At 34.8% G+C, this 27,911-nt stretch overlaps 1 protein-coding gene across 5 annotated transcripts; it reads right to left on the reverse strand.

Annotated features, from left to right (window-relative positions):
• Positions 1–1,524: 1,524 nt before the first annotated feature.
• Positions 1,525–26,212, reverse strand: NijA (Ninjurin A). 5 transcript variants are annotated; one of them, XM_089642747.1, is made up of 8 exons: positions 26,036–26,212; positions 12,872–13,341; positions 8,109–8,289; positions 7,030–7,221; positions 5,591–5,719; positions 5,008–5,072; positions 3,960–4,145; positions 1,525–2,776 (listed from the first exon to the last, which is right to left on the reverse strand). In XM_089642747.1, the coding sequence occupies exons 2-8, from the start codon at positions 13,250–13,252 to the stop codon at positions 2,582–2,584; spliced, it is 1,329 nt and encodes a 442-aa protein (XP_089498873.1). In that variant the 5' UTR covers positions 13,253–13,341; positions 26,036–26,212; the 3' UTR covers positions 1,525–2,581. The 5 variants fall into 5 exon arrangements, with proteins under 5 accessions (XP_089498873.1, XP_089498872.1, XP_089498877.1 ...); XM_089642746.1 differs by having other exon boundaries at positions 5,008–5,087; XM_089642748.1 differs by lacking the exon at positions 1,525–2,776 and adding an exon at positions 2,789–2,989 and having other exon boundaries at positions 5,008–5,087.
• Positions 26,213–27,911: the final 1,699 nt, after the last annotated feature.

A 27,911-nucleotide genomic window follows, 5' to 3' on the forward strand; every position in this document is an offset into this window, starting at 1 on the left:
TTATTTCTTGTAGTAATTAAGTTGTAAACGAGTGCTGTTTATAATTTTTTTTTGCGTACTAAGCGTGCAGCGGTTTTCGACAAGATTAATTTTTATTTTAACAGATATCCAAATTCCACATAAACGATTTTCGAATTTTTTGTCGTGAGATATATATTGCTAAGGCAGTCATCGTTTTTACCTAAAATTTATTTTCCTGTGCACTGTGAAGTCAACTAATCATATAACTGAAGTGCAGTACTTATTTCAATTATGAGTATTAATATTATACACATTTCTCTCAAAGAAAAATGTTTTCAGATTCTCAGTGAGCAGCTCACAAAGCAACTGATAACACAGGCCTGCAAATTGACACTTTTTGATAGTTTTTTTCACCTTAATGGGTGAATCGTATGTATTTTGGTGCGCTGAGTCCAAATATACCCTCAGTTTTTCTCCAGCACGTAGGGATTTTCCGCAAAATGAAAATGAAAGTTATGCAAAACCCGTAGTACATATAGGTAAAAATGCATTTGAAATGAAAAATAAATATATATTACAAGTGGTTTATTTACATTTTTAAATACAATTTGATAAAAATAATGTGTATATACAATAAGGATTTATAATTCTAATAATAGTGTGGGATGTCTGGAAGTTCTCTATGGAGCATCCAACAGTAGTCTCCCATCATATTCACATCCCATCGTCCTTGGTACTTGTCTTGGTGGAACCTCTCGCCCTGCTCTTCACTTACGGCACCAAGGTTTTCTGGGAAATAATTCAAATGGGAGTTCAAAAGGTGAAGTTTCAAGCTCATGGAGCACCCCAAGGTTTTAAAACATTTCAACATTTTATTTACAATTTCTTCATAATCCGGGTCCTTATTGTTCCCCAAAAACTTAGTCACAACTTCTTTAAATGATATCCACGCCTCTTTCTCAGCTTTTTTCATCACCTTTTCAAACTGATTGTCTTTCGTTAGTTTCCGAATGTCCGGACCAACAAAAACACCCTCCTTTAACTTTGCCTCAGACAGTCACGGGAATTTCTTTTCAAGGTACTTGAACGTTTCGCCATCTTTTGGAAATGCCTTGACAAACTGCTTCATCAGTCCAAGCTTGATGTGAAGTGGGGGTAAAAGCACTTTTTGGGATCAACCAAAGACTCAAAGTGAACATTTTTTTCTCCAACCTTCAAAGTTCTCGCTGGCCACACTTTTTGGCTCCAGTGCTGTGCTTTTGCCCGGCTATCCCATGGGTTTCCATGATTCATACGATGACTAATACTGTTAAATATACTAATTTTTGTCATATTTCATAGTTTCTGATATAAACTATAAAGCCGAATAGGAAAAACAAATTTTTTCGGCATATTCATAAATATACGCCTTAAGGTAGGCAATCCCGCAGAAAAATGCATTTTGCGGAAAATGCTTACGTGCTGGAAAAAAACTGGGGGCATTTCTGAACTCAGCGCACTAAAATAGATAAGAATCACCCATTATTTAAAAAAAAGCAATTTGGTCGCAGGCCTGTGTAATCAAACACTCTGTGACCGTGCCACAAACAAATCAATAAATAGTTTAACATCCTTCAGATTAACATATTTCAAAAGACCCGTCTCACAAATATTTAGTATTTAAATGTATATTTTTATCTATCATTAAAATATTCAATAGAAACTAAGATATTACATAGATAATTATGAGAATTTAATGACAGTTGCATTTTATTAATAATTCTCGGGTAGAGAAGAGATTCAAATGTAGGTAGGTACCTATTATCAACTCAGATAATTTTGCTATCATACAAATATGTAGGTGGTAGGTACATAGTACCTACACAACATATTATTATATGTACATTGTGGACAATTACCACTGAACATTTACTTTACATTTGAATACTTTCCAATTTTTTGTTTGTTACATAATATGTATTATCATAAATTAGTTCAGTATAGAAATTAATAAATTCAGTCAAAAAGTTATTACAACAACTAGGAAGTTATTTTATTCCTTACAAAAAGAGATTATTAATTATGTCTATACAATTTGTCAACATTATAAAATTTTTGAAGAATTTTAAAAATAACTCCATTCTTTAAAATCTAATATAAAGTAAAATACATTGCAGATGTTACAAATATTCACTGTTTTTTTTACAAAAATATACAACACAATGATTGCAGTGGTTGCAACATTTGAGACTCAAGATTTTGGACTAGAAAAGTACATACTGCGCAATACGAATGCATTAAAATGAATTCGCTGACAAGTGTTCGTAGAAAATTAGATATAAAAGTAGACATAAACCAATTTACAACAACCATTGTTACTTTAACCATACAACTGGCAGCTTTGAGCTTTAAATTTGAATACAATGAATGACTACTTCAAAGTGGGAATGTTCACAGCATAAAATATTCCTCATTCCTGGGTATTCCCAATACCCAGGTACACTTAATATGACTCCACAATGTTTCGTCCTTTTTGTTCAATTCACGCTGATCAGGAGTGTGACACTAAAATACAGTCATGGATTCACACTTTATCAGATAGTTGTGAGCAATAACGCATATCTCTTCTGTCAGAGATCTGTTAACTTCCACTCCCGCCTGAGACGCTGCTCGAGGGAAGTTGCGAAACACCAAAGGAAGCAATGAACACGTTTACCACAGTAATGAGGAATATTCCTATAACGGTGAAGTTATTAATCTTATCGGCCTTGCAAATGTCATCGTGTTCCTTAACATTATAAGTACTGTTAACAATGAGTCCAACACCAACAGCGATCTGTAAACAAGAGACCAACAATATATTCTTATTCCTGAATGCAGAGCCTTAAGGTCGCCGGGCTACAACAAAAGATCCGAGGACAACATTAATGACAGTTATGAGGAAAACTCCTATTAAGGTGACATTGTTAATATAATTAGCTTTGCAAATGTCATCGTCGTTTTTCACATCATACTGGCTGTTTTTGAGAAGCCCCACTGCGACTGCCACCTACAAACAAAATACCAGTTGGAGTCTTTACTTCTTCCTTTCCCAATATAATAGAATTGAACAATCACTTATTTAACTAGAGCTGCAGGTTTTCATAAAGAGAAAATATGCTGATTCCCAGATGAAAAGTTTTGCCACCACCCTAAAGAAAAGTTCCAGCATGAAATGGGCGCTTTTAAAATTCCTACGACAACGGCCAATGGTGTTTCATTTCTTTAATACGAGTGAGGGAGATGTATGATAATGATTGCATTTTTCCTTCATGGGAAGCGGACCTACGTACATCGCTTGTCCACGAATATTTAGTATGTAAGAAAGAGCTGCAGCATTATTGTTATAAAGAATGTAAGATTTATGCTTTTTTTTTGCCGTTGGCACAGAAATTTTAAAAGCGCCGGATGGGTTGTCTGGGTCTGAATAAGTCAGGTGCGAGTGTGAGAAAACAATCATCGATAAGTAGATAATTATTTTGGTAAAAAAAAAGGCATTATTCTATCTAATATATAAAGAAGAATTTCTGTGGCGGACAGCGAGCGGGCGGCGTACATATTTGATTTTATGCAAATTTTATTATTATTATTATTCCAAGGTTGATGAACACTTGCACAATTGATCTTCAAAACAAGAGGAAGGTCACTGTCTACGCCTGATTTTAAAAACTGCTTTGTGAAGTCCCGGCTACGCCGGGGACTTAACCAAGTGTTTTAATAAAATAATAATGCTTAAATAATTAGTGCAGCGCCACTTATATGAAAAGTCACTTCAAGGGCGCTATTTCCGTTTCTATTACCCATTCATTTTCAGGTTTAAATTGTCAAATTTTGCAGACATTCCTGTAATCGCATAAGTACTGTCAGATTTTATACATTTTACTATATTAGCAAATGTATCGATAGGGGGGCAGTGAATTAAATGAGTATGGGATAGCCTGGCTTGGATAAAGAAGGCAAGGGTATATGGCATATATTACCTGAAGTATAAGGCTAGCGGAGATGAAGATGAGACTGGGTATGTAATAGGGGTGGTAGGTGCTGCCAGCCTCCAGCACATAGCGCAGCTGGTTGGCGTTGGCAGACAACAGTGCGAGGTCCATCATTCCCTGTGCCAGATTCTTCTTCTGCTGGTATACGTTGACGTCTGGGATCACACGGGGAACCTGCAACCAATCATCATGCTTATTCAAACTCATATTCAAATAACTAAGCAGAACTAATAAAAATCTTTTTAAAATCATGCATTAAAAAACAGAGGTTTCCTTCTGTTTTAAGGGTAAGGTATTATAAAAAAAATGGGGGGGATAAATTTTTGGGGATTTATTATTATGTATTTTGAAACTCTACATTGATGCAAATACAGCAATTACAATTGCTGTGACTTACACTCGTTATGTTGAACTTTTCTATGAATGATACCACCGACATCTTTATTGATAAAAGGCCGTGCTGTAGAAATGAACTGACGGTTAAAGAGACCTGCTTTCGGACGTTTGCACTGTTCTTAGCAGGGTTTGGTACCAATCTAACAATACTACTGTATATACTAACCCAGTGCAAAAGTCCAAAAACAAGTATGTATCTTTATCTTTCCATGTTATATGCCAGTTGATTTTCTATAGCCTGTATTAATAAAAGATGGCAGTGACGATACACAATACACTTCAATTAAATCGCCTCTAAAAACATTCCCTTTTAAACAAATGTTACTAAACCTCAAATGATTACATGAATCAAATATCTATTCTACTTCATTAACCTATGCCTGTATCTTTGGTAGATATATTTACACACTAATATTATATGCATCTACAGTATTTCTTGTTGATTGGGTTAGCTTTAAGAAATATAATGTACCTACAAGCTATACCCTTTGTACTTTTTGTTTATTTTTTACAATAAAAGTGTTGAATTTGATATCTATTTTTATTTGGGGCATTGAAAAAGAAAAGCCTCAAAGTCTACCGATATGAGTGTGAAACATGGGGTATAAATTAATTTTAATTGTAATAAAATTAAACTTACCGCTCCAGGAGCGAACTCGGGGGCATATGGGAAGGGTGTCTCGGATCCAAATCGGGGGGTGATGCCTGGTAAAAAGTTATCTGATAAATGAATAAACAGTTAAATTTAGTAATACAATAATGCATGGATTATTTATATAATAATATGAAAACATTCTACACAACAGTGATAGTAATAATAAATAAAAAATAGTGTTGTAGTATTACTGTATCAAAGTCAAGTAACCCCTCAAAGTTTCGCAGAGTGAGCGTAGAACACGGTATATTATAACACAACGTATTCATTGTACCGTCATTTACTTATGATTTACATTTTTCTTTTAATTTCATGCTATTTAATTTGTAAATTGGACATACATCCTTTAATAAACAATTAATACAGCAAGTACCTACCTACCAACTTAATATAATATTTAGCACAGAAGAGTAAAAATGGCAACAAAATCAAACAAAAAATATGTGAAATACATACATACTACTTTAAAAAGCAATGAAATCCAAAACCAAAGAGTGCAAAACATAAAACAAGGCCAGTGGTGAAATTGTGAATAGATGTATGAGGTCGCTTTGAACCAAATAATTACCATTGAATCCATTTCCAATCCCGTCTACCTCATCTCCATTTGTCCAGGTCTTCTCCCCGTTCCCTTCCCCATCCCACTTGGGCTTGTGTTCCCCTAGAAGTGGATAGTCCGACCCTGGCACTAGTGCACCTAGTAATATGATAATAGAACAATGCTCATCATGCATGATATTATGTAAGGACAAGAAAACCAGACAGTTAAAAGCTCAAACGAAGACAGCATCAAACATAGGACAAAACGAAACCATGATTATAGGTGATTTAACCGTTAGAATGTTGTGAAATGAATTATGATATTTTGTGGTAGGTAGGTACTGCCTAGAGGTTGATGCCAGCAATGGCGCTGTTCGAGTGCATTTTTGGGCAAGAAGAAAAAAAAATTTCAGTAATGCAAATATTTATGCGAGATATCTCAAACCTTTTTAGAAAGCTAGTTGTTTTTTTATCTTTACATCACGTTTTAGAACCAACTGGTATAAATATAAGTATCAATAAACTCAGATAAAAGAGTTATGTATCTATCTACTTATATGTATATTTACATATTTATCTACTTATATATCTATCTACATCTATCTACATAAAAAATACATAATGTGACTGTCTATATGGAATTTCAAAAAACTACCCATATCCGCCTTTTCCACCCCTTGAAACCTAAGACACAAGCATGTTATACGCATTAATGCTCATTTGGGAGTGGTCTATGCAGATTATATGTTGAGGTGTCACAATAAGCTATAATCTTCCTCAGGACAGGGAGTTAGATCAATTAGGGAACTGCCGCAGAACATCATTTCTTTGTATGGGATCTGTCACCTTGACAGATGACAGCCGTGTGATCACAGCAAATCACGGCGAATCATCGTCGCTACGCCCACACTTAAAACACATTATCTGTCAGGTGACAGGTCTGTATGGGATTGTATTGCGAGCGATATGGTGTTATAAAAGATGCGTATAGCGCAATGTGTCGCCACCCTAAAGCAGAATAAAGCCGGTGTAACATTAGGTAGGTACTGCATCTAGTAATAATATAAAGTGAAGATAATTTGTACAACCCTTCCCAACTGTTAGTCACTATTATATTCACTATATTATGTACAATTTACAAAATGCTTCAAATATAACATAAATGGGTGTTAATGGAAATGATTCAGTATAATTCATAGAAATGTAGGAGAAAAATGCAAAACAGACCATAAAAACATGAAAAAATAGCTTCACAAACTTAAATTAAAAATCAACGCAGAGTCACATTGTTATTTAAATTGCAATATGTTGAATGAAAACAGAACATTTTTGAACATTTTCGTGTAGGAGGTAAATGTTCCACTTTTGGTTACAACATTTTGAAAATTTATAAATGAGATCTTGAAGACATAAAACGTATTGCAGTCTTATAAAAATATGAATCTATCGAAGGATAATTATAATTACCGTCTTCATCACCCTCCTTCTTATCTTCATCCTCCGTGTCTCCCCCCTCCCAATCTCCCTCCCCCTTGCCGGAATCCTCCCCCACTCCCTCCCCCCCGGGTGGGGAGCCGAAGAAGCCGTCATCCACCCCGGGGTGCGCCTCGGCCGTTTTGGGGATGTCGCTGTCATCAGAGAGGTCATCTATCTCTGAACCTGAGGAAATCAATAATATTTCTTTAGTAGTTTGCAATTTAGAAAACAAATCATTTGTGATGTGTGACGGAGATTTATGATGGCGGTTGGCTGGATATGTTGCGTTCGACGGTCCTATAAAAGTTTGATTAAAGGGAATTATTTACCAAAGCACTTTAGAGTTTCTTTCAACTAGTGAAGTAGACACAGACTGAAGCGACTAATGAACGTAGGTAACTACTTTGAATTATAATAGTATACATTTAATCTTGGGAGAGTACTATACAACACTCTTGAAGGGTGAAAGCCAGAAACATGGGGAAAAAAGGTATTCTCCACATTGATAATTAAAATAGACTTCACCCGCCAATGTAACGCATCTTCGTAAACAAATAGACAAACATTTTTGTACTTTGGCTCCAAAGCCAAATAATATATTTATTTAATTCATACATATTATTTGAAACAAACATGTATGCTTCAAATGTAAACTTGAATATGTGAGTTCTAAATAAGTTGGAATACAGGTGGAGGAATACATCATGCCGCAGTCTGTCAGGCATTTCAAGATGCTGTCAATTGATAAGTTGTTGCTTATATTGTTTGTTGTTCTGAACTCAACACTAAAAAACAAAGCAAATGTTTTCCTATTGCGGTACTGTACCAGCGTATACGTTTTCTCCTCTTTGTGGCTAGATTTTGGACAGCCTTACTATTTATTGTTTTAACCACTGTTTATTGATAATAATTATTATAAACAAGTGTTCAAGGACCGACGGTCTTTTCCAAGATACAATGTATGCAACGGTGGTTAAAACAAAGTGTTTTTATTAATATTTATAATTATAAAAATGATTATTTTCTTCGCAGTCTATTTAAAGCAACTATAAAAAATGATTTTTCCTTACCAGCAATAGGTGGCTGGGGGTTGTTGGCGTCCTTCTCCAGGAGAGGTTGTGCCCTGTTATTGTGGTTATTGTTATTGTTGGCGCCCTCCGTGATGACGAGTGTGAGCGGTTCACTGCCTGCACCGGCAGAGAGATCGCGGCGGGGTCGGGACAGCGCAGGCAGCTTGTCGTCGGTCGGGACCTAGAATCGAGAACGCCTATTGGCTTACTTTTTGGATATGTCGCTAATAATACAAATTATCTTCAAAGGTAAATAAATTCATTTACTGAACATTGTTCTATGTTAAAGGATATTTTTAGTAAAGTACTACTACTTATGGGAATGTAGTCCATATGTGTAAACATTGTTCTATGTATTTTTTAAATGTGATTAGGTTCTGCAAAACGAGTCTAACTGCTCACAACCATCTGGAGCCAATTAGTGACATCCTCCTTTGGGAGAAGTTGTGACGCTGAAGGTATTGGGGAGGGGAAGGAGATGGGGCAGGGGTAGGTGGGAAATAGCATGGTAAAGCCGTTTCAATGATTCTGAATGGTAGTCTTTCACCAAGGCGATACTGAAAGAATTTACCACTCTGGAACGTGCAGCAAATAAACTATATAGGTAATATGTTTAATTGATAAATTGTGAAATAATATCAAAGGTTACTAAGGCCCCCGGGCCATAGGGAATTTTATTACCTCATGATTTTACTCTTTTGAATTTTTTTGAGACATAATCAACGAACTAAACACTCTACAAAACAATGTGCTTTATGACGTTTTGTAAAGAGAACGAATTATTTTAAAATATGTGTGATTTTAAGCGCTACAATGTATTTATTTACATATGTATGTTTAAGCAAAGCAAAAAAGCATGACAAAACTGTAGGTTCATTGTGCAACATTGGAGTCGAAATATTGTACATCATCAAGTTGTTTTTTGGTCATTTAAATATATAACAAGTACCTATCGATATTTAAAATCTCTTTTTCCTTCTAATATTTGTGTAGGATTAGAATTTACAAATAAATTCATGGTCAATGTCATATATTTTCAGAAATCTGGAAAGAAAACAGGATAATTCGTTCTGGATCCTAAAAGAAACAATAACACTTTCTTTTATCGAAGGAAGCAAACACTTTGTGATGTGACATTATATATTAACGGAAGTTGATATAATAAGCCCTGACGAAGCTTGAGCTAAGCGAAACCTGGTTGGCTGTTAATATTAATTCATAATAAAAGTGGTGTTTTACAAAGTGTATTTTATCATTTAATAATAACACTTTCCCTGTAAGTGAAACCACATATATGAGATACATAAAACACGTATTTACGTAGACACCTAAATCATATTATGAAGACATACGCGATACGACATGCAAGTTTTATTTATGTCACAAAACACTGAATTTTTATCGGGAAATGGTTTCAACTAACCTCAGGAAAACCCGTGTAAGTTTAGTATCTACGCGTTTTATTCGTGGTTAATCCATTATAGTTACCAGCAATCGAAAAGTTCTTAGAATTCAAAGGTAATATATAATAAAACAAATTATCATAATATTGTTTTAAACTATCTGAAAGAATGCGCGGCGCAAATATTCCGCGTTTTTTTTCAAATAAATTAAAACTAACTACGTGCGGCTGTGACTCCTGAGTATTCTTCACTGTCATTTTAATGTATTCTGAGCTAAGTACATTTATCGTGTTTCTACCTCTCCGTTGTATGGAGGTTAATTGAGTAATTTCACGGCCAAGTTGCCCGGTGATTATTCCGTAGAAAAATAGTTGATATTTTTGTCCACAAGTTCACGTGGTCGGGTAATTTCTAGGAACTGACAAACTTTTTTTATCAACGTTTTTTATGTTATAAACGAAGAGCTATTTCTCTGAGTTTCATAAACGTTATGATTCATATCAACAACAAAGATTGAATTGCATTTATTTACCTTCATCAGTTCAATCCGACAATTCAGAGCAGAGCAATCTTTATCATAATCATATTTCGTTAAATTATGGCCGTTGGAGGAATATGAAAGATATTTTATTAGTTTGGCTTTTTAACAACATAAAATAAACATTGTATGAATTCACGGAAATACCAAAATGTGAATAAAACAAGTTTACGCACACTTTGAAAGGCCTTGATTTAGGCCGCAAAAAATACTTCAATAAATCTGTATATTCACTGTCGTACATAACGAGTTAAACATTCGACTATTTAAATTTGAAATGCACATATTGCAAATTAATCCATATATTTATCACAAACAAGAACTTCACATAGCGATATGTTATTCGCAATTAATAAAAATAAAAAGTTTGTTGTTGTGATAATGGCCATTTGGTTTTTTGTAGACCTACTGGATTTTCTGAATAAAATTGATAATGTGGTTTGACGATTATATAACATAACCGGTCTCCATTCTACATACTCGTAAATACATTGGTGAGGCAGATCAACAGAACAGTGAACTTTGTGTGTAGGACGTAGGTGGTAGGCAGATGACAAGAATCTATTTACAGATTTTCAAATACTAAAAATTAGTTGCTTCGCAAAAGATGTCTTTAAAAACAGTGGCGACTCTTGACTTTTGAGTGTGATAAGATGTTAAGTTTGACAAATTCGACACGTTTGGTGTTGTTGTATCCGAAAATGATTTTTAATTTTTTTTCAAAAATTCTGTTTTTTGTATAAAGATTTTCAGGAAATACGTGCGGCGCACCGTAAAACTGAAATTTCCTGAAAATTTTCATACAAAAAAAAGATTTTTCGAATACAATAACATCATTAAAGCCACTGTATGTAATATCAGCAGTACACCCAAAAGTCGCGAGCCGCCACTGCTTAAACTCTAATTAATTTGAGTTTTAGCAATCTAAATTTTAACGATTCCGAATAATATATATGTAACAATGTTTTACCTACTGTTTAGTTGTTAGTTGTTATTTATTTATTTACGCCTTGAAGGCTTTTACATGTATACATTGTTACAGGTAAGTTATTCAGGAGTACAATCATTTCAGTGCAGTACATAATATAATAAACTGAGTATGAATGATATAAGCAGGTACAATACAAGTTATCTTAGATAGTTTCTGTTGTACAAAGGAGTTCGACAATTGTAGGTTATATAATAACAAGAGTACAAAAGAAGCACTCAAGATACTATGAAAGTAGTTACAGAGCAATATGTAATAACTTTGTTGACATTTATTTAAAAAAAAACATGAATACTTTGTTGTAAAGAACGTAATATTGCCTAGAGTGTCTAAAATAAATAAATACCAAATACAAATACCAAACTTTGTACATCCAGAGATGATGGGCTTTTTTAATCTTCTCATGTATTTTGAATGTAAAACATCTTGTATTAGGTCTGTTTATTTTTGAGCCCGTACTTTTTAATGTATTTTCCTGATTTTGTTTTTATGCATTTCTATAGTCCATCATTGAGGATACTTTTTTAACTTTTTGACACCAACAGTACATAAATCAGATGAGTGATTATAATAATTCATAGTCTTATAAGACAATTTTTTTTTATGAAATATCTGTAAAGTGATTCTTCATATGTTGTGTCTGTATGTTGCTTCTGTGAAATGTTTTGTAAATGTTTTCTTCATACATTGTGTCTGCACATTGGGTTAGGTTGGGTCTAATTTTTCTGTACAAAACTCTTTTTTTTATTTTTTTACTCTTCTATTTCAAAACTACCAATTGGCGATCCCTTAATGAGTTTGATAACTCATGGGAGTGCAACATCGTTTGTTGTATGTTCAAAAAAAAAAGGAGCAGTCGAAACTAATTGACTTAACAAATATAGAGGTGCGATATTTGTGTTTAAGACTGTCACAACCGGAAGAATAAAACCAAACAGTAGTTGTCTACTGATGCGGTAGGAAAGTAAGGATTCTACCTGTTATTATTGCAATAGCATCTAGTATTATAAGATGATGCATCATGCACCACCAGTCTGTATACCTGTATACGTATTGATCTGCAATATGCAATGTTCTATCTAATGATATCATTGCAATTGTTGCTCCTTCTGATCGGAGTAAACTGAATAAACCTCTTCCTTCAAAGCTGAACAATCAATTCTGCTAATATATATAATGTAATGGATTTAAAATGTAATTTTTTTTTTAATGATAAACTAATGTTTTATAAGACAAGGTTTTTTTATGTATAGCACAAATATAACAAATTACTATAAGCGGCATTTATTTTAACTCGGTAGATATTTTCAATTTGTATGGATACTTCAGGCGACTAATTATTGCTTATAATAATTTGTTATCCTTTGTGCTATAAAAAGTAATATGGCGTGTAAATGGTAGACAGACAACTACTTAGAACAATCGTTCGATTTCCACCAAATTTACTTTAAAATTTAAAAAAGCGGAACTAACATGTCCGTTCAAATAATTTCGACGATAACTCAGCGAAACTGCAGTTGTTGCCTAACAATCATTTAGGTATCGTGAAAAAAATTAGTCAAACAGTTACGTTTTATAACTTTGTTTGATGGTGAAAATGTATTAAACAGCTGACCTATATTGCTATTGCATTGTCATGAAGCACCACTGTTCATTATACGTTGAAATGTCTACCTTTGATTACTACTACTGCCGGAAGTTTCTGATAGCATAGTCATTTGCAGAACACATCTATGTCGCTAATCGGACCAATATTACAACTGTAATGGAAACCCAACGGAAAATGCGACCCAAACGGAAAATGAATTTTTCGAATTTAAAAGGGGTTACTTACATGGTTGATGGAGTGGTTGCTGTTAGGGCTGGGGTGCAGGTTGGTGTTGCTGTGATGGGGGGAGGGGGTGCGGGGCCTTCCCGATGCGTTGGGGGTAGCGTGGGGGGTAGCGTGGGGCGTAGCGTGGGTCCCCGCGGGGGCATGGTGAGGGGACAAGAGGTGCCCACCATTCCCTCCATTCCCGCCCGCCGCGTGGTGCGGGGTGTTGCCCCTTGCGTGGTGGGTCCCGTTACCAGCGTGACCCCCGTGAGCTGGTGCGGCGTGGGCGCCGGCAAGGGGGCCACGGTGCCCCACAGGGCTCTCGTGGGCCCTTCCGGTTGGGTGGTGGGGCTGGGGCGACCTGCGGGACATCTCGATGGTGGTGTGACCTTCGTGAGGCATTGTCAAGCAGTCAATTCAAAGTACAAAAAAACCTTATTTTACTTCGTGCTGCTTTCTACAGTAGAGTTTCTTTTAATTTCACCAAATATCTGCAACAAAAAGAAAGTATTCATATTAAAGTTGTGTTAAGGTAGATCATTGATTCCAGGCGTTGGTGATATTTATTCAATTTATACAATTTTTATAACATTACTTTAAACAATGTATTTGCTATGCCAAAAACCCGGTAAAATAGATATAGGACATAAAAAACCTTCATTTAGGAAGTAGGTACGTGACTCTCCCTTCAGGTGAGTACCGTACTTAAATTGATGTGGCTCGCTCTACAGTAAAGCGGGTAATAATGACGTCCTCTAGAGTCCTCCAAGAGGCAGATAATTTAAAAAAAAACTAATGAAAACAATATCTTAGCTATGGGGGTGAGCCAATAAATTCTGGCAACTCAGAGTCATTGGTGGACAAAGAAATTTAACAGGAAAGATTCCATCACGCTTTGCAAAATGGACCATGAACCTCACAATGTGTATTGACTTATTGAATTCGTGGCTTGATGGGTTGCTCAGTAACCGGCTCAGTTTTTAAAGACTTCATTTGTCGTGATATTATCTCATCTAGCTTAGAGGTGTATCTGTAATACATAACGTATACATCACAGGAATGTCTTCTGCCGGCCTTACTGCCTATGATGTCATCTTTAAAAAGATTATTCCAGGCACAGTGGTTTTTATATTTAAATCAATACATGAACGTCAGCCCAGTATAACAGTACATTTAAAAATAACATCATGCCCTATTTTAATATTCGTTAACAGCGTTCTAATGCGAACCAACTTGCTGTTTTGTTTTACAACCGGAATGTAGTTCTAATAAATAATCCTATGATGGAGATCTAACTGATAAATCGTTAAAAAATATACCCAAGTCACAAACGAGAATAAAAAGTCTTAGATTTAATTTGATTTTTATTCAGCTAAATTTGACTAACAATGATAATAATTCGTATTCTTCCAACCAACAGGTTTTGTGTACGTAATACTTAATACCTGAAATTGACACCTACAAACCAACATACGATGACGGAGTTATAAAGTTCAAATAATATGCTAAGATTGTGAAATATTATTTTGTCAAACAAAGAGACGTATTTATATCGAGACTTCCCATGCCCTAGAAATGTTAACGGATTATTATTCAGAGGCTTTAATTAATTGATATTTGAATGCAGAAATTCCATTAAATATGTATTAGTGAGAACATGAATGCATTAATCGCCTTGAGAAATGACACACAATTTCCGGAAACATAACGAAGTAGAAACCTACAAGTTAAAAGTACATTTTGCAGATATATGTTCAAATGATAATTGGATTGTAAGACAAGATTATTGCTATTGATTAAGTTTTTCCTTAAGGCGATGCACTACGCAAACGGCGTAGTAATGCAAAATCATGTGTTTTTGGTTTGAAAATTTGGTCGCCTAGAAATGTTTCAGATTCTTTAATTAAATACTGCGAGTAGAATACATCTTGGCCTTTGAAATAATCGAGTATTTTTTAGATAAGTTTTTTATAAGCCCAGAAAAAAATAATGTATAAGGCCTATGAAAACTGCTTAAAAGTTCAAAATCTCCTACTTACGAACCCATTTTTGGTTATGATTTTATTGTATAGTGTGGAAAATTAAGTTATTTATAAAATGATCGGATAAAAATTAAATATTTATGTCTGAACATCCACAAAATAAAATAAAAGGCAGTTTTTGACCATGTTTTTTCTTGCATAAATCGAAAGAGGCGGATGGTGTTAAGCGGGAATTGAAACCTTATCGCTATCTACGTAAGGGGTGTTATTGATAGCGGCTCAATTTAAAATATTACACGACGTAGTGCATCGCCTTAAAGATAATTCACGAAAAAATTGTTCATAAAATTTCTCATAAAAACCGGATTCAATTCGCACATTAGTTTCAGTAATTGTATCCTGAACGCAACTACGCATATAAAACAACGTAGAATAAGGTAAAATATCTACACTTTTATTGTCTCCATCATTACTTAGTGAGTAAATCTGTAAAAATATTGGCCAAATGCGTCATTTAAAAAAATCCCAAACAGTGACTTCCTAGGAAGTAGTCTGGTTCTGCGGAGAGCGATATTGGAAATCCCAAGAAATTTCCCTAGAGTTGGCACTCATATGTGTGTTTAATCCATATTCTCGTTGTCGGACGAATACAGTGACACACAAGGTTATCGTTTTGCAGACAACATTTTGATGACATTTGCTACTCGTAGTCAGTATTTAAAATACATACATCGGTGGGCATGATATATTGTGGCGCTAGAGTTGTTTTCCTTGTAGCAAAGAGAAATTGATTAATTCATTTGATTTCTTACCTAAAGATATTGATATTCTGCTGCTATATTCATTTTATTTGTAGATATGTGCATCGGCTGAGAGTGGAACATTGAAACGGTTTAGATATACAATTATTACGCACAAGAGCGCCAAAATATTTACGGTAAAATGCGTTGAGCGCTGGAGATATACGTACGTTTGGTTTTGAATTCAACAGCGTTCATTATCAAAAATCATACCTCCGAATACTGATACAAAACATATAAACTATTAGCTGCCGTTAAAAGCCAATAAATTTACCAACATTTCGTAATTTATCTTAAGTTTGTTGGTGTTATGATTAAAAAAACGTTTGTTCGTTTTTCACTTGGCAAATAATTTTTCTATCGTAATTTATATGACTAAAAATTATTCTAGAATAGTAATAAATATTGTATCTAATTCTTTGTTATGAATCAATTTAACTGAATTATTTAACGATTATTTAGATACGGCACTGAAAGAGAGTATTTTTTGGCAGGTGCAAATTAAACTTATTTTTCATTTTAGGACTTTGAAATAAATTTTAATAAGCAAAAAATTCAATAATGATTAATATTGGTTTACAATACATAATAGAATTTGTGTAATATAAACATTCACTGGAATTTTTACTTCAACGACAAGCAGCATTTAAAAACGAGTTTTTAGATTCTCACGGCCAAAAGCATTTTTGTTATTTGTTTTTGGGGTGTTATGCCGTGTTGCGCTAACTCCTTCTTTAGCCGACGTTTCGGACAGCGTTGCAGTGTCCATCATCAGGGCAGATCCGGTAGAACACATCTTCGGATCTACCGGATCTGCCCTGATGATGGACACTGCAACGCTGTCCGAAACGTCGGCTAAAGAAGGAGTTAGCGCAACACGGCATAACACCCCAAAAACAAACAACAAAAAAGCATTAAAAAATATTTCGAATTTTAGAGCACTGTATAGAGATGGGGATATCTATTGAAAAATGAGTAAACCAATTGCTGTGCAAAACGGTTTTCTCAGTGAATATCATAGTTACGAAGGCGCGGGAACTTTTGAAATAATTCCTTATTTTTTTTTAACATTCTCTTCAATTTGGCTACATTTTGGCCAACTTAAGCTGGGGGGGGGGGGGGATTGAAAATTGTCCAAAATGTGTCCAAATAAGCTCCAGTTGTTTTAAAGTATTCACGGGTAGTTCTGTTTCTCTTTTGAAATACTTGTACGTTATTAGTTTCCTTTTTTGTACATCAATACCTTTAAAGGACTTGCTGCATTATATTAATTACTATGCATGAATAAGTTCCCTTATGGTTTATTTATGAAGTCTTTCAACAAGGCAATTATTTGGTCATCATACCATAACGGAATCTGCTCGTTGTACATTTAATACCTTTTGTATAATAACATGAATATCGGCAGTATAGTGCTTTAGTTTAAATACGATAGGGACTGGACTACGTAGTTTATTTTTAGTTTTACACTTAAGTTTAACACTTTACTTTCTTCACAAGAAAACATAATATTATATGTAGTAAGTACATTACGCTGCTCGTTACTTGTGAGTTAGGAAGGTGTAGGTACCTGCATCAAAATGTCGGTTAGTTGAATTGATTTACTTGCGTTTTGCGACTGACGCGATGCAAAATGGTTGCTAGAAATTAAATCACTATTACTCAGATAAAAATGAGTATTGCTAATATACGATAAATCTAATTATTAGTAATTCCGGTTAAAAATGGGATTGCAGGCCTTAGAAATGAATGACCAGGTGTCCTGATGAATTTTTAGTAAATTGCGAATATATTATCACCATGTTGTAACACATGTTCACGAAAATCCGAATATTTTTGCATTTCGTCATGATATAGGTATTATCAAGGCAAATGCAAATAAAGCTTAAAATAATAATATTGAACGATTATAATTTTTAAAAAATATACAACTTTTTTCCACTTTAATTTTACTGACCGTAACCGGTTTCATCTCGTTAAAGTCATCTTCAGAATGGTACAAATTATTCTTCGACTATAATATAACATAACCTATCCTATATGATGAAACGAAGAAGAGCAGAGGGACGTCTGGCAGATGTGAAGCATCGAAATTGATTTTTATTGAAGGAAGTGAAAATTAAAGTCGTTATGTTTTGTTATTATTAAAATGTACAAAAATAAATGTGTTAAAATAATAAATTCATCATCGTTTAGAATGGAAACACTGCAAATTTTAGTGATAATATAAGCAAATATCCCGCACAAAGTTTTAGCGGCCGGGAGGAAAGAGACGACGGTCACGAAGTTGCCCGAATGAGGCGTCGTTCCGTGCAAGAGCGTCGTCCCGTTTGCTACGCAATAGTCAGTTTTACCCCCAAAAGATGTTTCACATCAATATAACAAATTGCACGAATTCCATTGCAATAATTCATTTCAGAATAACAGAAATAAATTTATGAATCTGACAATATAGTGTTTATGATAAGAAATATAATGTGAAAAATTTGGTTACAATGTAGGAAATATAGGTACTTAACCATAACAACGCAATCCGAAGGTCCACGGAAGCGGTAAACACGAGGACATATGACAATAAACTACCTACAAACCTGTATGGACATTTTGTTATGAAAGCTGTAAAGTGTAGAATTAATTGGTATCAATATCACATATATATCTGAATACGTTTTTCGCAGTGTAAGCCCGTCGTTCCAAGGGTATGTAAGCAATCGACATAACCCGAATGCTGCAAGACCACGCACAGAAGATTAAGTTCGCTATAGTTAGGACGGGTTGTTTCGGAGAATTCGAACGATTCTTCAAATTTCAAAGTTAATTTTCAAGTTCTGTGAAAGATTTTTTCAAGTTCTGTTAATATTTCAGTTCTGTCAAACAGCTAGCCTATAATTATACATATAATAACAGAACTTGAATAGGACTTTCACAGAAACCGAAAACGAACGTTGATGTTAACGAACAAACGAACAACCCGTCAAAAGCAAGTGCCTAGGAGCACGATAGTTAGATTGAACAAATTTCTGTTTCGAAGCTACGAAAGAATTCAAATAGTACAAAAATTACACTGTAATGTTCAAAGGAATACCGCCTCTTCATTCGTAGAACCCCGCCCACCCCTTGAGACATTCCTAACAGATGATTGGCATACCGCCCGTCTCACCGTTAACTAGACAAGTCAGTGTCTAGCGAGTAGTACGTAACTTCATAACTTTACATTTCTCAGAATCAGAATGCTCTATTATGATTCTCTGAATTGGAAAGGTCAAGAACTGACCTGCGTGTTGAATGCTTAATTCACTTTTATATTATTTACTACCGCGCCGATCGATATAACTCATACGACTATGTAATATGGTCGCAAACACAATATTCTGGCACCCACGAGCGTTATAGACACTGATAGACTGACGTACGCACATTTCATTCTATTCATTGTTGATATGCATTGCTATTCAATTCACCGATTGCCCGATGATGATTTTGTTGTTTGTTATTGTAGGGTCGGCGAGATGAACCGTTTTATCTGATTTTCAACCGACGTGCACAAACATGGGAAAATACGCGACTAGTATAGCTAACTACTTATACGATTCAAATGTATATTGGCATGTAATGTATATCTATAGCATAAGAGAACAGTGGTAATGCAAATCCTCGCATAACAATGCGTAGGTACCAAAGGTCTGGGTTTTTTTTGCAAGAATGGTACGTACTTATATCGGTGTCAACAGGAAGAGATCGCAATGAACTCTGAAACATGATTCATGGGTGCATTGTGAATTTCACTCGGGAAGTTAAAAATGGCTAACCTAAATACAGCAGTTTTCAAATTAAGTAATAACACAAACATTATCTATCAAACAAAGAATCTTTATAAGCAGCTAAAGCATTTACAAAATTGCAATGTCTGTCAATTTGCAATTTCTCTCAGACTTTTCTGCATTAGCTCAACTCTATTCATCTTGGAACTATGATTGATCGAGACGGCATAATATTTGTTCCATGATATATTTGATTTCTATATTCATATCGATGCCTTTCTATATTCATATTGCTAATTGAAATTCACATATTATAGAAAATCAAAAATTATATATATATATATATACCGTTTGAAAATGAACCATGAAACTACATAGAATGTTACCTACTGACAAACTACAAAAGTAGTTTAGCATGCTTCTCTTTAGAATTTCAATAAAGAGAAGCAAAGAAAAGAAAATGATTTCCTAAAAAGAGTGTGTATTGAAAGATGAGCGAAGTTTGATTGTTAGTATTAGCCCATTATAAAAGTTTGATTGTTAGTATTAGCCCATTATAAAAAATTTATTGTTAGTATTAGCCCATTATAAAAATTTAATTGTTAGTATTGGCCCATTATAAAAGTTTGATTGTTAGTACTAGTCCATTATAAAAGTTTGATTGTTAGTATTAGCCCATTATAAAAGATCGATTGTTAGTATAAGGCCATTATAAAAGTTTGATTGTTAGTATTAGCCCATTATAAAAATTTAATTGTTAATATTAGCCCATTATAAAATTTTAATTGTTAGTATTAGCCCATTATAAAAGTTTGATTGTTAGTATTAGCCCATTATAAAATGACAACAGTTTGTTAAGAATGAAATATCACCGACGAACGAGTGAGATCATATTCTTCGTTTGTTTCTATAACTTGTGCGCAGTGCGACCACTTCCTTCGGATGTTGGATTTAAGCCAACCACACTAAACATCTAATTTTATAATTATTGTACTTATTTAAAATCCTAGAAGACATAATAAAAGTCAGTGGGTACCTACTGTGTGCTAGAAAATTATGTGTGGGTACTCTTATCAGGAATGGATCAATACAAGTATTAAATAAATTTTCTTAAAGGTACACAAAATCCAATTTGATTCAAAGATGCTTCAGTCTATAATTTGAGACCGTAATAATTTACATAAGAATTAAATAAAATCATCCCGATTAAAAGATTATGGCTTATATAATTGGTTACGAATGAGAAGCGAGATAATTATATTATTTATTCTTAGACTGGGTTTAACACAATTTTGTGTATGAAAAGTTTTATTCAAAAATATTTTGCTTAATTTGGGTGGTTTCGTTATTAAGTTTTCCTATCAATTGAAACACTTAATTATAATAATTTATATGTCAATGGCAGAATCTATTATAAGATATGGATTAACCATATGGGGAAATACTACCATAGTCCAAGTTGTACAAAACGCAATTGTAAAATTACTAGTCGTCCCTAATATTTTTAAACAGAGACATAATACACCGTTGCTGTTTCAGAGTGCCAAAATTTTACCTTATAAGGCTATTCTATGGTAAAAAATCATAATTCAGTATATATTTACCCCGCAGCATAAAGAAAAATTAGTACATAAATACAGAACTAGATTCACGCGCAATGACGGGTTAATAGTTCCGAAAATTAATAATACATACGGACAGAGAACGTTTGAATACAACATACCGAAGATATTTAATTTATAACCTGACACTATAATGCAATGTAAGTCTATGAATAAGGTTAAATATATGGTGAAAAATTGGCTATCGGAAAAAAAATATTTACTTTAATATGTATGAAAAATTGTTGATTCTGTAGATATAAAATGTAAATTATAACTTATAAAAATGTATATGTAACTAAACTTTAAGCACCTGTTGACAAGCCAATTCAATTGGATTATCAGGACTTGTTTGTTGATATGTATTAACTATATTCAATAAAAAAAGTTTTTATAAACCTGCCATTTTTAATCTTGTAGTGGGTGTATTAAGTTGACCTACACATAAATATACCACGTACCAATTTATAACTGTAAAAATGAAAGGTAAAAATAAAATCTGTCCCAATAAAAAAAACGGCAAAAATATTGAGTGTTCATTTTCCATACCAGCATTCCTACCGTTGTACCTACCACCCACAAGGGACAACAATAAATTGAATCCCCTTACCACAAAAAAACAACTTGTGTTTAACTATCGATAAGTATGAATTTGTTTATAATTGATTTCAATAATAATATTTTCGTGTTTTCTACCGCAAAGGAAAACATTGGCATTTTTCTTATCTTTTACCTCCCATTTTCCGTTTATTTTTGGCTGCGTATGTTAAACGATAATAATTCAACACTTCTTACTTTCCTAATAAATTATGCCTATTAATAATCAACATAATAATAATAATAATTTAAAAAAACCTGTTGGTACATTTTTATCTCTTTACAAAAAGCCTACCGTGTAAAAGCTTCATGCGAACATCAATATAACCTACAAGTCTCGCGCTAGACTTAATAAACCGATAATCTAAAAGAGGAATATCAAGTTCGCGAGGTTAACTACTGCACTAATGGTTAATGGTTGCAAAGAATGTGAAGAAGTTGTGTCTTTTTACTGTCAAGCCTTTTTAAAACACAAATAGTTATGCAAATTAGTCATTTTCAAGATAAAGGCTTTTAAAATATTGTTTATTTTGGAAGCATTGAAGAGATAAACAAATTCATAAAGTGTGCTCATTTTCCCTATCTTCTGTTGAAGTGGATGAAACGTTTTTTAATCCCGCAGGTCTCTGGCATATTCTTTCAGAAGGTCGGAGTATTTCGGCTTTTTAAAACAACACAAATAATTGCAATATTGCTAAATGTATCCGAAAACTATTTTTGAAAGGTGATAAAATATGTTTTCATATTTTACTATAAGAAATAAACATATCATTTTTGGAATATTAAAATTACATTTTCACCCCACGAAACACCGAACTAAAATGACTGATAGTGAAAAAACACATATTTTATTAGACATAATGTGATCTCATTTTTTTCAACTAAAAATAATTATTAAAAGATTCAGTTTAAAAGTTTTATATTATTTCTTAAATTCCGCCCGGAACCTTTGTTTTCATAAAGGTGTACATTTGAAGGCAAACGAAAGGCGGGCAGACCTAGGCTGAGATGGGAGGACGATGTCAGGAAAGATGCCAGAGGACTACTCCATGTTGCAGATTGGAAGACGACGGCCGAGGACAGAGGGCGGTGGAGGTTCATGTTAAAGGAGGCCAAGGCTTGAAATGGGCTGTAGCGCAATTGAAGAAGAAGAAGAAGTACATTTGAATTATTTTGTTGTTAACTTCTAGATATGAATATAAAGCGTGGTGTTTTCTCTTTCTAACTCCGTTTAAATCATATTTCTAACCATGACAGTAAGGGGACGCAACAATTTCTATGTGACTCAGTCTGTCTGTGCACCTAGAGAAACAGAAAGCTGTTCTCAAAAGCGAACAAATTATCTCGAAGGGTTAAGATAAAAGATTGAGGAAATATTATTTTTGATTTACTGTTACGAACTATTTAATGTTACTAACCAAGTTAACGTAACACGATTTAAAGTTTAAAGAATATTGGTTAGTTTGTGGGTAAGTTTTCAACTGAAGCTGTTTTCACGGTTTTTGTGATTATGTTTAATTTATATTAAACGTTTATCTCTGCTCTCTTATCGCAGCTTCCATGAACACAGAGAGGCACGACTAAACGGTAAAATAACAGTTATAAAATTTAAGAATATTTGTTCATTCAATACGTATTCTGTCTCTTGAAAATAGCAACGAAAACTGGTTTAACCGGCACGACCACGACTAGCCAAATCGCTATAATATCAAAGCCATGGCGTTTATGACGTCATTCTAATTTATCAAAATAATGTCAATAAAAATATTCTTAATTTGAACTTTAAAAAACAATAAAACATGTTTATGTTATATTTTTTTTTGCCAAAGAATAAGAAGCGTGCCATTTAAGAAAGAAAGTTAAAGCGTGCAGCGTTCAAACTAGCATTGAAAAAATGTCAAAACGACTCCGAACAAATTCAAATGGACAAAATAGCTGGAGCTTTACATAGCCGTGACTTTAAACAGTTTTGGAATAAGACAAACAAACACTGCAACATACGATGTAAAATTCCGTGCAATATAAATGGAGAAACGAACACTAAAGCTATTGCTAACATTTTCGCAGAACACTTCGCCACCTCTTCTCCGACCTCTCCAATCCCCGCAAGCGAACCACCACTGAGTCGTTTAACAAATGATGACAGCGGCTTATTGATCACAGCAGACATGGTCATTACCGCCCTGAGACAAATGAAAACTGGGAAATCAGCGGGTCATGACGGACTGAGTACCGAACACATCAAACACGCTGGAGGACCGATTTTTCTACTGCTGGCGAGTTTATTTACCGACATCTTGAAGAACGGATACTTACCAACTAATATGACAAGAACTATTATAACACCTGTTCTCAAATCTAAATCGTTGGACTCTACCTCTCAAGACAGCTATAGACCTATCTCAATTGCCACTACCATCGCACGATTATTCGAACGTCTATTATTAAACAGTATCGGACCCAGTCTGGAAACCCATGACAACCAAATGGGATTCAAAAAGCAAACTGCTACCGATACTGCTATTTTTACGGTAAAAAGAACCCTGGAATACTACAGGAATAAAAAGACTACCTCATATGCATGTTTCTTAGACCTGAGCAAGGCCTTCGACAGGGTTTCTCACCCTCTGCTATGGGCTAAACTCAGAGAAAGAGGCATATCATCGGAGGTCATACATATCCTCGACTCGTGGCACAGACAGCAGGAAAACTTAGTAAGATGGAGGGATGATTTTTCCGAACCTTTCCTCCTAAAGAGTGGCGTCAGACAGGGAGGATGCATGTCACCGATATTGTTCAATCTGTACATGGACGAACTCACCGAAAGGCTAAACAATGCAGGAGTAGGCTGCCACATCGGAGGACAGTGTCTGAATAACGTCAGTTATGCGGACGATATGGTCCTGATGGCACCATCTATAAGGGGACTGCGCATTCTTCTGAAAATCTGTGAAGAGTATGCTGAAGAAAAAAATATGTTATATAACCCTGCTAAAACGGCACTATTGGTCATAAGACATGGGCAAGGCCCGAAAAATATTCCTCCAGCTACCTTGAACGGTGTGAACTTGAAGGTGACCGAAGGAACTAAATACCTTGGGCACATAATCACCAGTAATCTGATGGACGATGATGATATTGATAGACAAAGGAGAGCTCTCAGCGTTAAAGCAAACATGCTCAGCAGAAGATTTCGCCTTTGTAGTACCGCAGTAAAAAGGACGCTCTTCCTTTCCTTCTGCGCAACGTTGTACACGTGCGAACTATGGGCAAACTACAAAAAGAGTAGTATAGAAAGACTACGGGTCCAGTACAACAACGCCTTCCGCACAATGTTTTGTCTCCCCAGATACTGCAGCGCTTCCCGTATGTTCACGGAGGGGCGAGTTCCCGGATATGCAGCCCTTATTATATCCAGGGTGGCAGGAATAAGGGAAAGGATAAGAAGCTCTGGAAATATCCTCACTATGGAAGCCCGCCTCACTCCATCCTCCAGCATTGACGCACACTGGAGAAAAATACTAGCTCCTAATATAGTCACGGCTCCCTAAAGGCTTCAACTTTCTATTATTCTATTATTTTATCATTTTATTCTATTTTATTCTCAATTTATTCTGTTTTCTTTTCTTTGGTTTTCTGTTCTATCTTTTTGTTTTTGATTATATATTTTATTGTATCTCTATATGGAATGTGTGGGACTGCACTAACCTCCCCACATACCGGAATAAACACTTTATTATTATTATTATTATTATTATTATTTAATCATTACAAACATACCGTGTACCTATTACATGCACTTGGAAGATATAAATAACTATTACAGTCGGGTCAAAAGCTTATCATTGTGATATGTTTGCATTATTACGGCATATGTTATTTATGTCAAAGTATAAGGTTAGTTATAAGGTATAAGGTTATTTAAACCAAACTAAAATATGAAACTATGACCCAAAATAGGTTATTAGTTTGGGTTTAATTAAAACATAAATAAAATAAAAACAAAAACAAAAAACTTATAAAAATTATTATGTCTAAACATGGCGTAAAGAAAAGTGAAAAATGTTAAATTATCCGTTTTTTTTGCGAAATAGCTACTAAAATGATTTATTTTTCATTTCCAGAAAATGAAATACTTACTTCTCATTGTTAACTATCTGATTCACAGTGGTTTTATATTAAAAGTGCGTATTAACCATGTACCTTTTTTGTATATTTACCACATTACTTTTAAAATCACTTAAAATCGAATTGATCACGTGCACAGTCGAATGCGTGTTAATACGACAAACACCGGCAAATAACAACAGTGTTGTATAAATAGCTTTGTTTACTACGAAATGCGAGCATGTGGGATTTGATGCTCGACGCCCAGCAAACTTAATAGTCCACAAGTTCAAAATATGTCGTTGGAAAAAGCTCGTAAAATGACTGCTCTACTAACCTGCAATTTATTTGGGTCCAGTTGAACAAAACAACTCGCACTTTTATTTCCTTATGTTATTAACTGAAACTGAAGTAAATTGTGGGTGATTTTGTTTTCTGACTGTCCGCAATCAACAATCAACAAAGACAGGCGTCTGCCTTGGCTGAGCGAGACGGACCTGCTACTGGCGAAGAAACGAACGGAACTGAGGAGAGAAGACGCGGAGTACGGACTATAACGCAGCGGCGCCAGGGAATACAAACCTTCAACTGGGGACCGCGAGTTTCCGAGAAAATAAACAAACATAGAACTCTGATGATCTCGCTATTAAAATACTTACTACGAGGAAAGTCTTAATACTTCATTAAATTGATGATAATATTCACGTGGACTTGCTTTCTAGGAAGTAATCAACACGAGCAACAATTTTTTACAGTGTAAAACAAGGGGAACTATATCGCCACCCAGTTGGGCAGCGTTGTTGACGGGTTATGGTAGGGGCACGGACGTATATAAGGGGGGGGTCTTGGGGGTCCGGACCCCCCCCATTGCACCGCGCCGATTGTAGAATACGATAGTTTCTTAAGTCCGCCACAGTGCGGGGAGCGGGGGAATGGGCAGAACGGCGAGAACAATTAGCGTTATGTTTTCGATACGTACACTGCTCATCTGGGAAATCGGTTATACGCATAGACATATGAATATTAGTAGACCTGCCCTAAGTGATTAAAAGCGTATTATCCCCACTCCCCATACCGGTTCCATTGAGCCGGCTGGGCTCGCGTATGGCCTCAAATGAAATTTGAAAACGTGACGTCATCATTCTTGTGCGAACTATGGTCGAGGCATCATCGGTTCATTTTACGAAATAACACGTCAAAATGTTGACTTGTACTATGAAAACTTGTAAAAATAGATGTGAAAAAGAGAATAAACCCAATTGTCGTATTACATTCCATATATAAGCATTATTTTACTTTATTTTAAGCATATTCACATCGTATAATATGAATCAGTTGTTACTATCACATCGAGAAACGTCTGGACGCGAAACACAAAGCTGGTCGGTTGCTGGGAAGTAAATTATGAACATTTATAAAAGTGTCTTAACTAAATACTCTGAAACTAACTACGACTCTGCAAACAGAAGAAATTTACTTTGACGAATTTGGACTTCGCAAATTAGTTCATAACGTGGCGAGTAATTTGCGCTCCCATGTAAAAATGTCTATTCATTTAAATGCAGATTTTACTTTTAAGAACTAAATGGTGATATTATAATGTGAGATGCCTATTTACTGTCAGATTGATTTATTGACGAATCACAGTCAGCTTAACCCCCTTCGTTCTTCAACAGTTGATTTTACCCCTCGCCCTTATCTTCTCGTCTATTAATTCCTATGTCTGTGGTTATACGGGAAGATTTTTTAGAATTCATCCACGTAGAAGATGTTTCAGCTCAAGCTTTGGCAACGACTATTATATCACATCTCTTATCATATAATTTGGATATGGATAAATGGATTGGTCAAGGCTATGATGGCGCTGCAGTGATGAGCGGCCGGTTACGGGGCGTAAGAACAATAATCGCAGAGCAATACCCGAGAGCGCAATTCGTACACTGTGTTGCTCATGTTCTCAACTTAGTTTTAGCGCATTCATGTGAGATACCAATAATACGTAACTGTATCGGAACCATTAAGAGCGTAATAAACTTTTTTCGCCTATCACCGCTTCGCGACGGACTTTGAAGAAAATTGCGGATCAAATTAATTCATCTCATTCAACGCTTATCTCTCTTTGTGAGACACGATGGACCGAGAAACACGTGGCTGTCGAAAGATTTGCAGAAATGGTTCCTTACAATATGACCAAAGTTTAGAATAAATTATTT

Source organism: Hesperophylax consimilis, chromosome 18 (assembly GCF_061612785.1).
Source record: "Hesperophylax consimilis isolate HC1 chromosome 18, BYU_Hcon_1.0, whole genome shotgun sequence".
Classification (NCBI taxonomy): domain Eukaryota; kingdom Metazoa; phylum Arthropoda; class Insecta; order Trichoptera; family Limnephilidae; genus Hesperophylax; species Hesperophylax consimilis.

What these genes read in the sequence shown, in the direction of transcription:
- NijA (XM_089642746.1), bottom strand. Translation starts at nt 13,252, where the DNA reads ATGCCTCACGAAGGTCACACCACCATCGAGATGTCCCGCAGGTCGCCC. An exon ending in CCCCCAGCCACCTATTGCTG is followed by an intron (nt 7,222 to 8,108) that starts GTAAGGAAAAAT and finishes TGATTTCCTCAG; the next exon opens with GTTCAGAGATAGATGACCTC. An exon ending in GATTGGAAATGGATTCAATG is followed by an intron (nt 5,088 to 5,590) that starts GTAATTATTTGG and finishes TTCATTTATCAG; the next exon opens with ATAACTTTTTACCAGGCATC.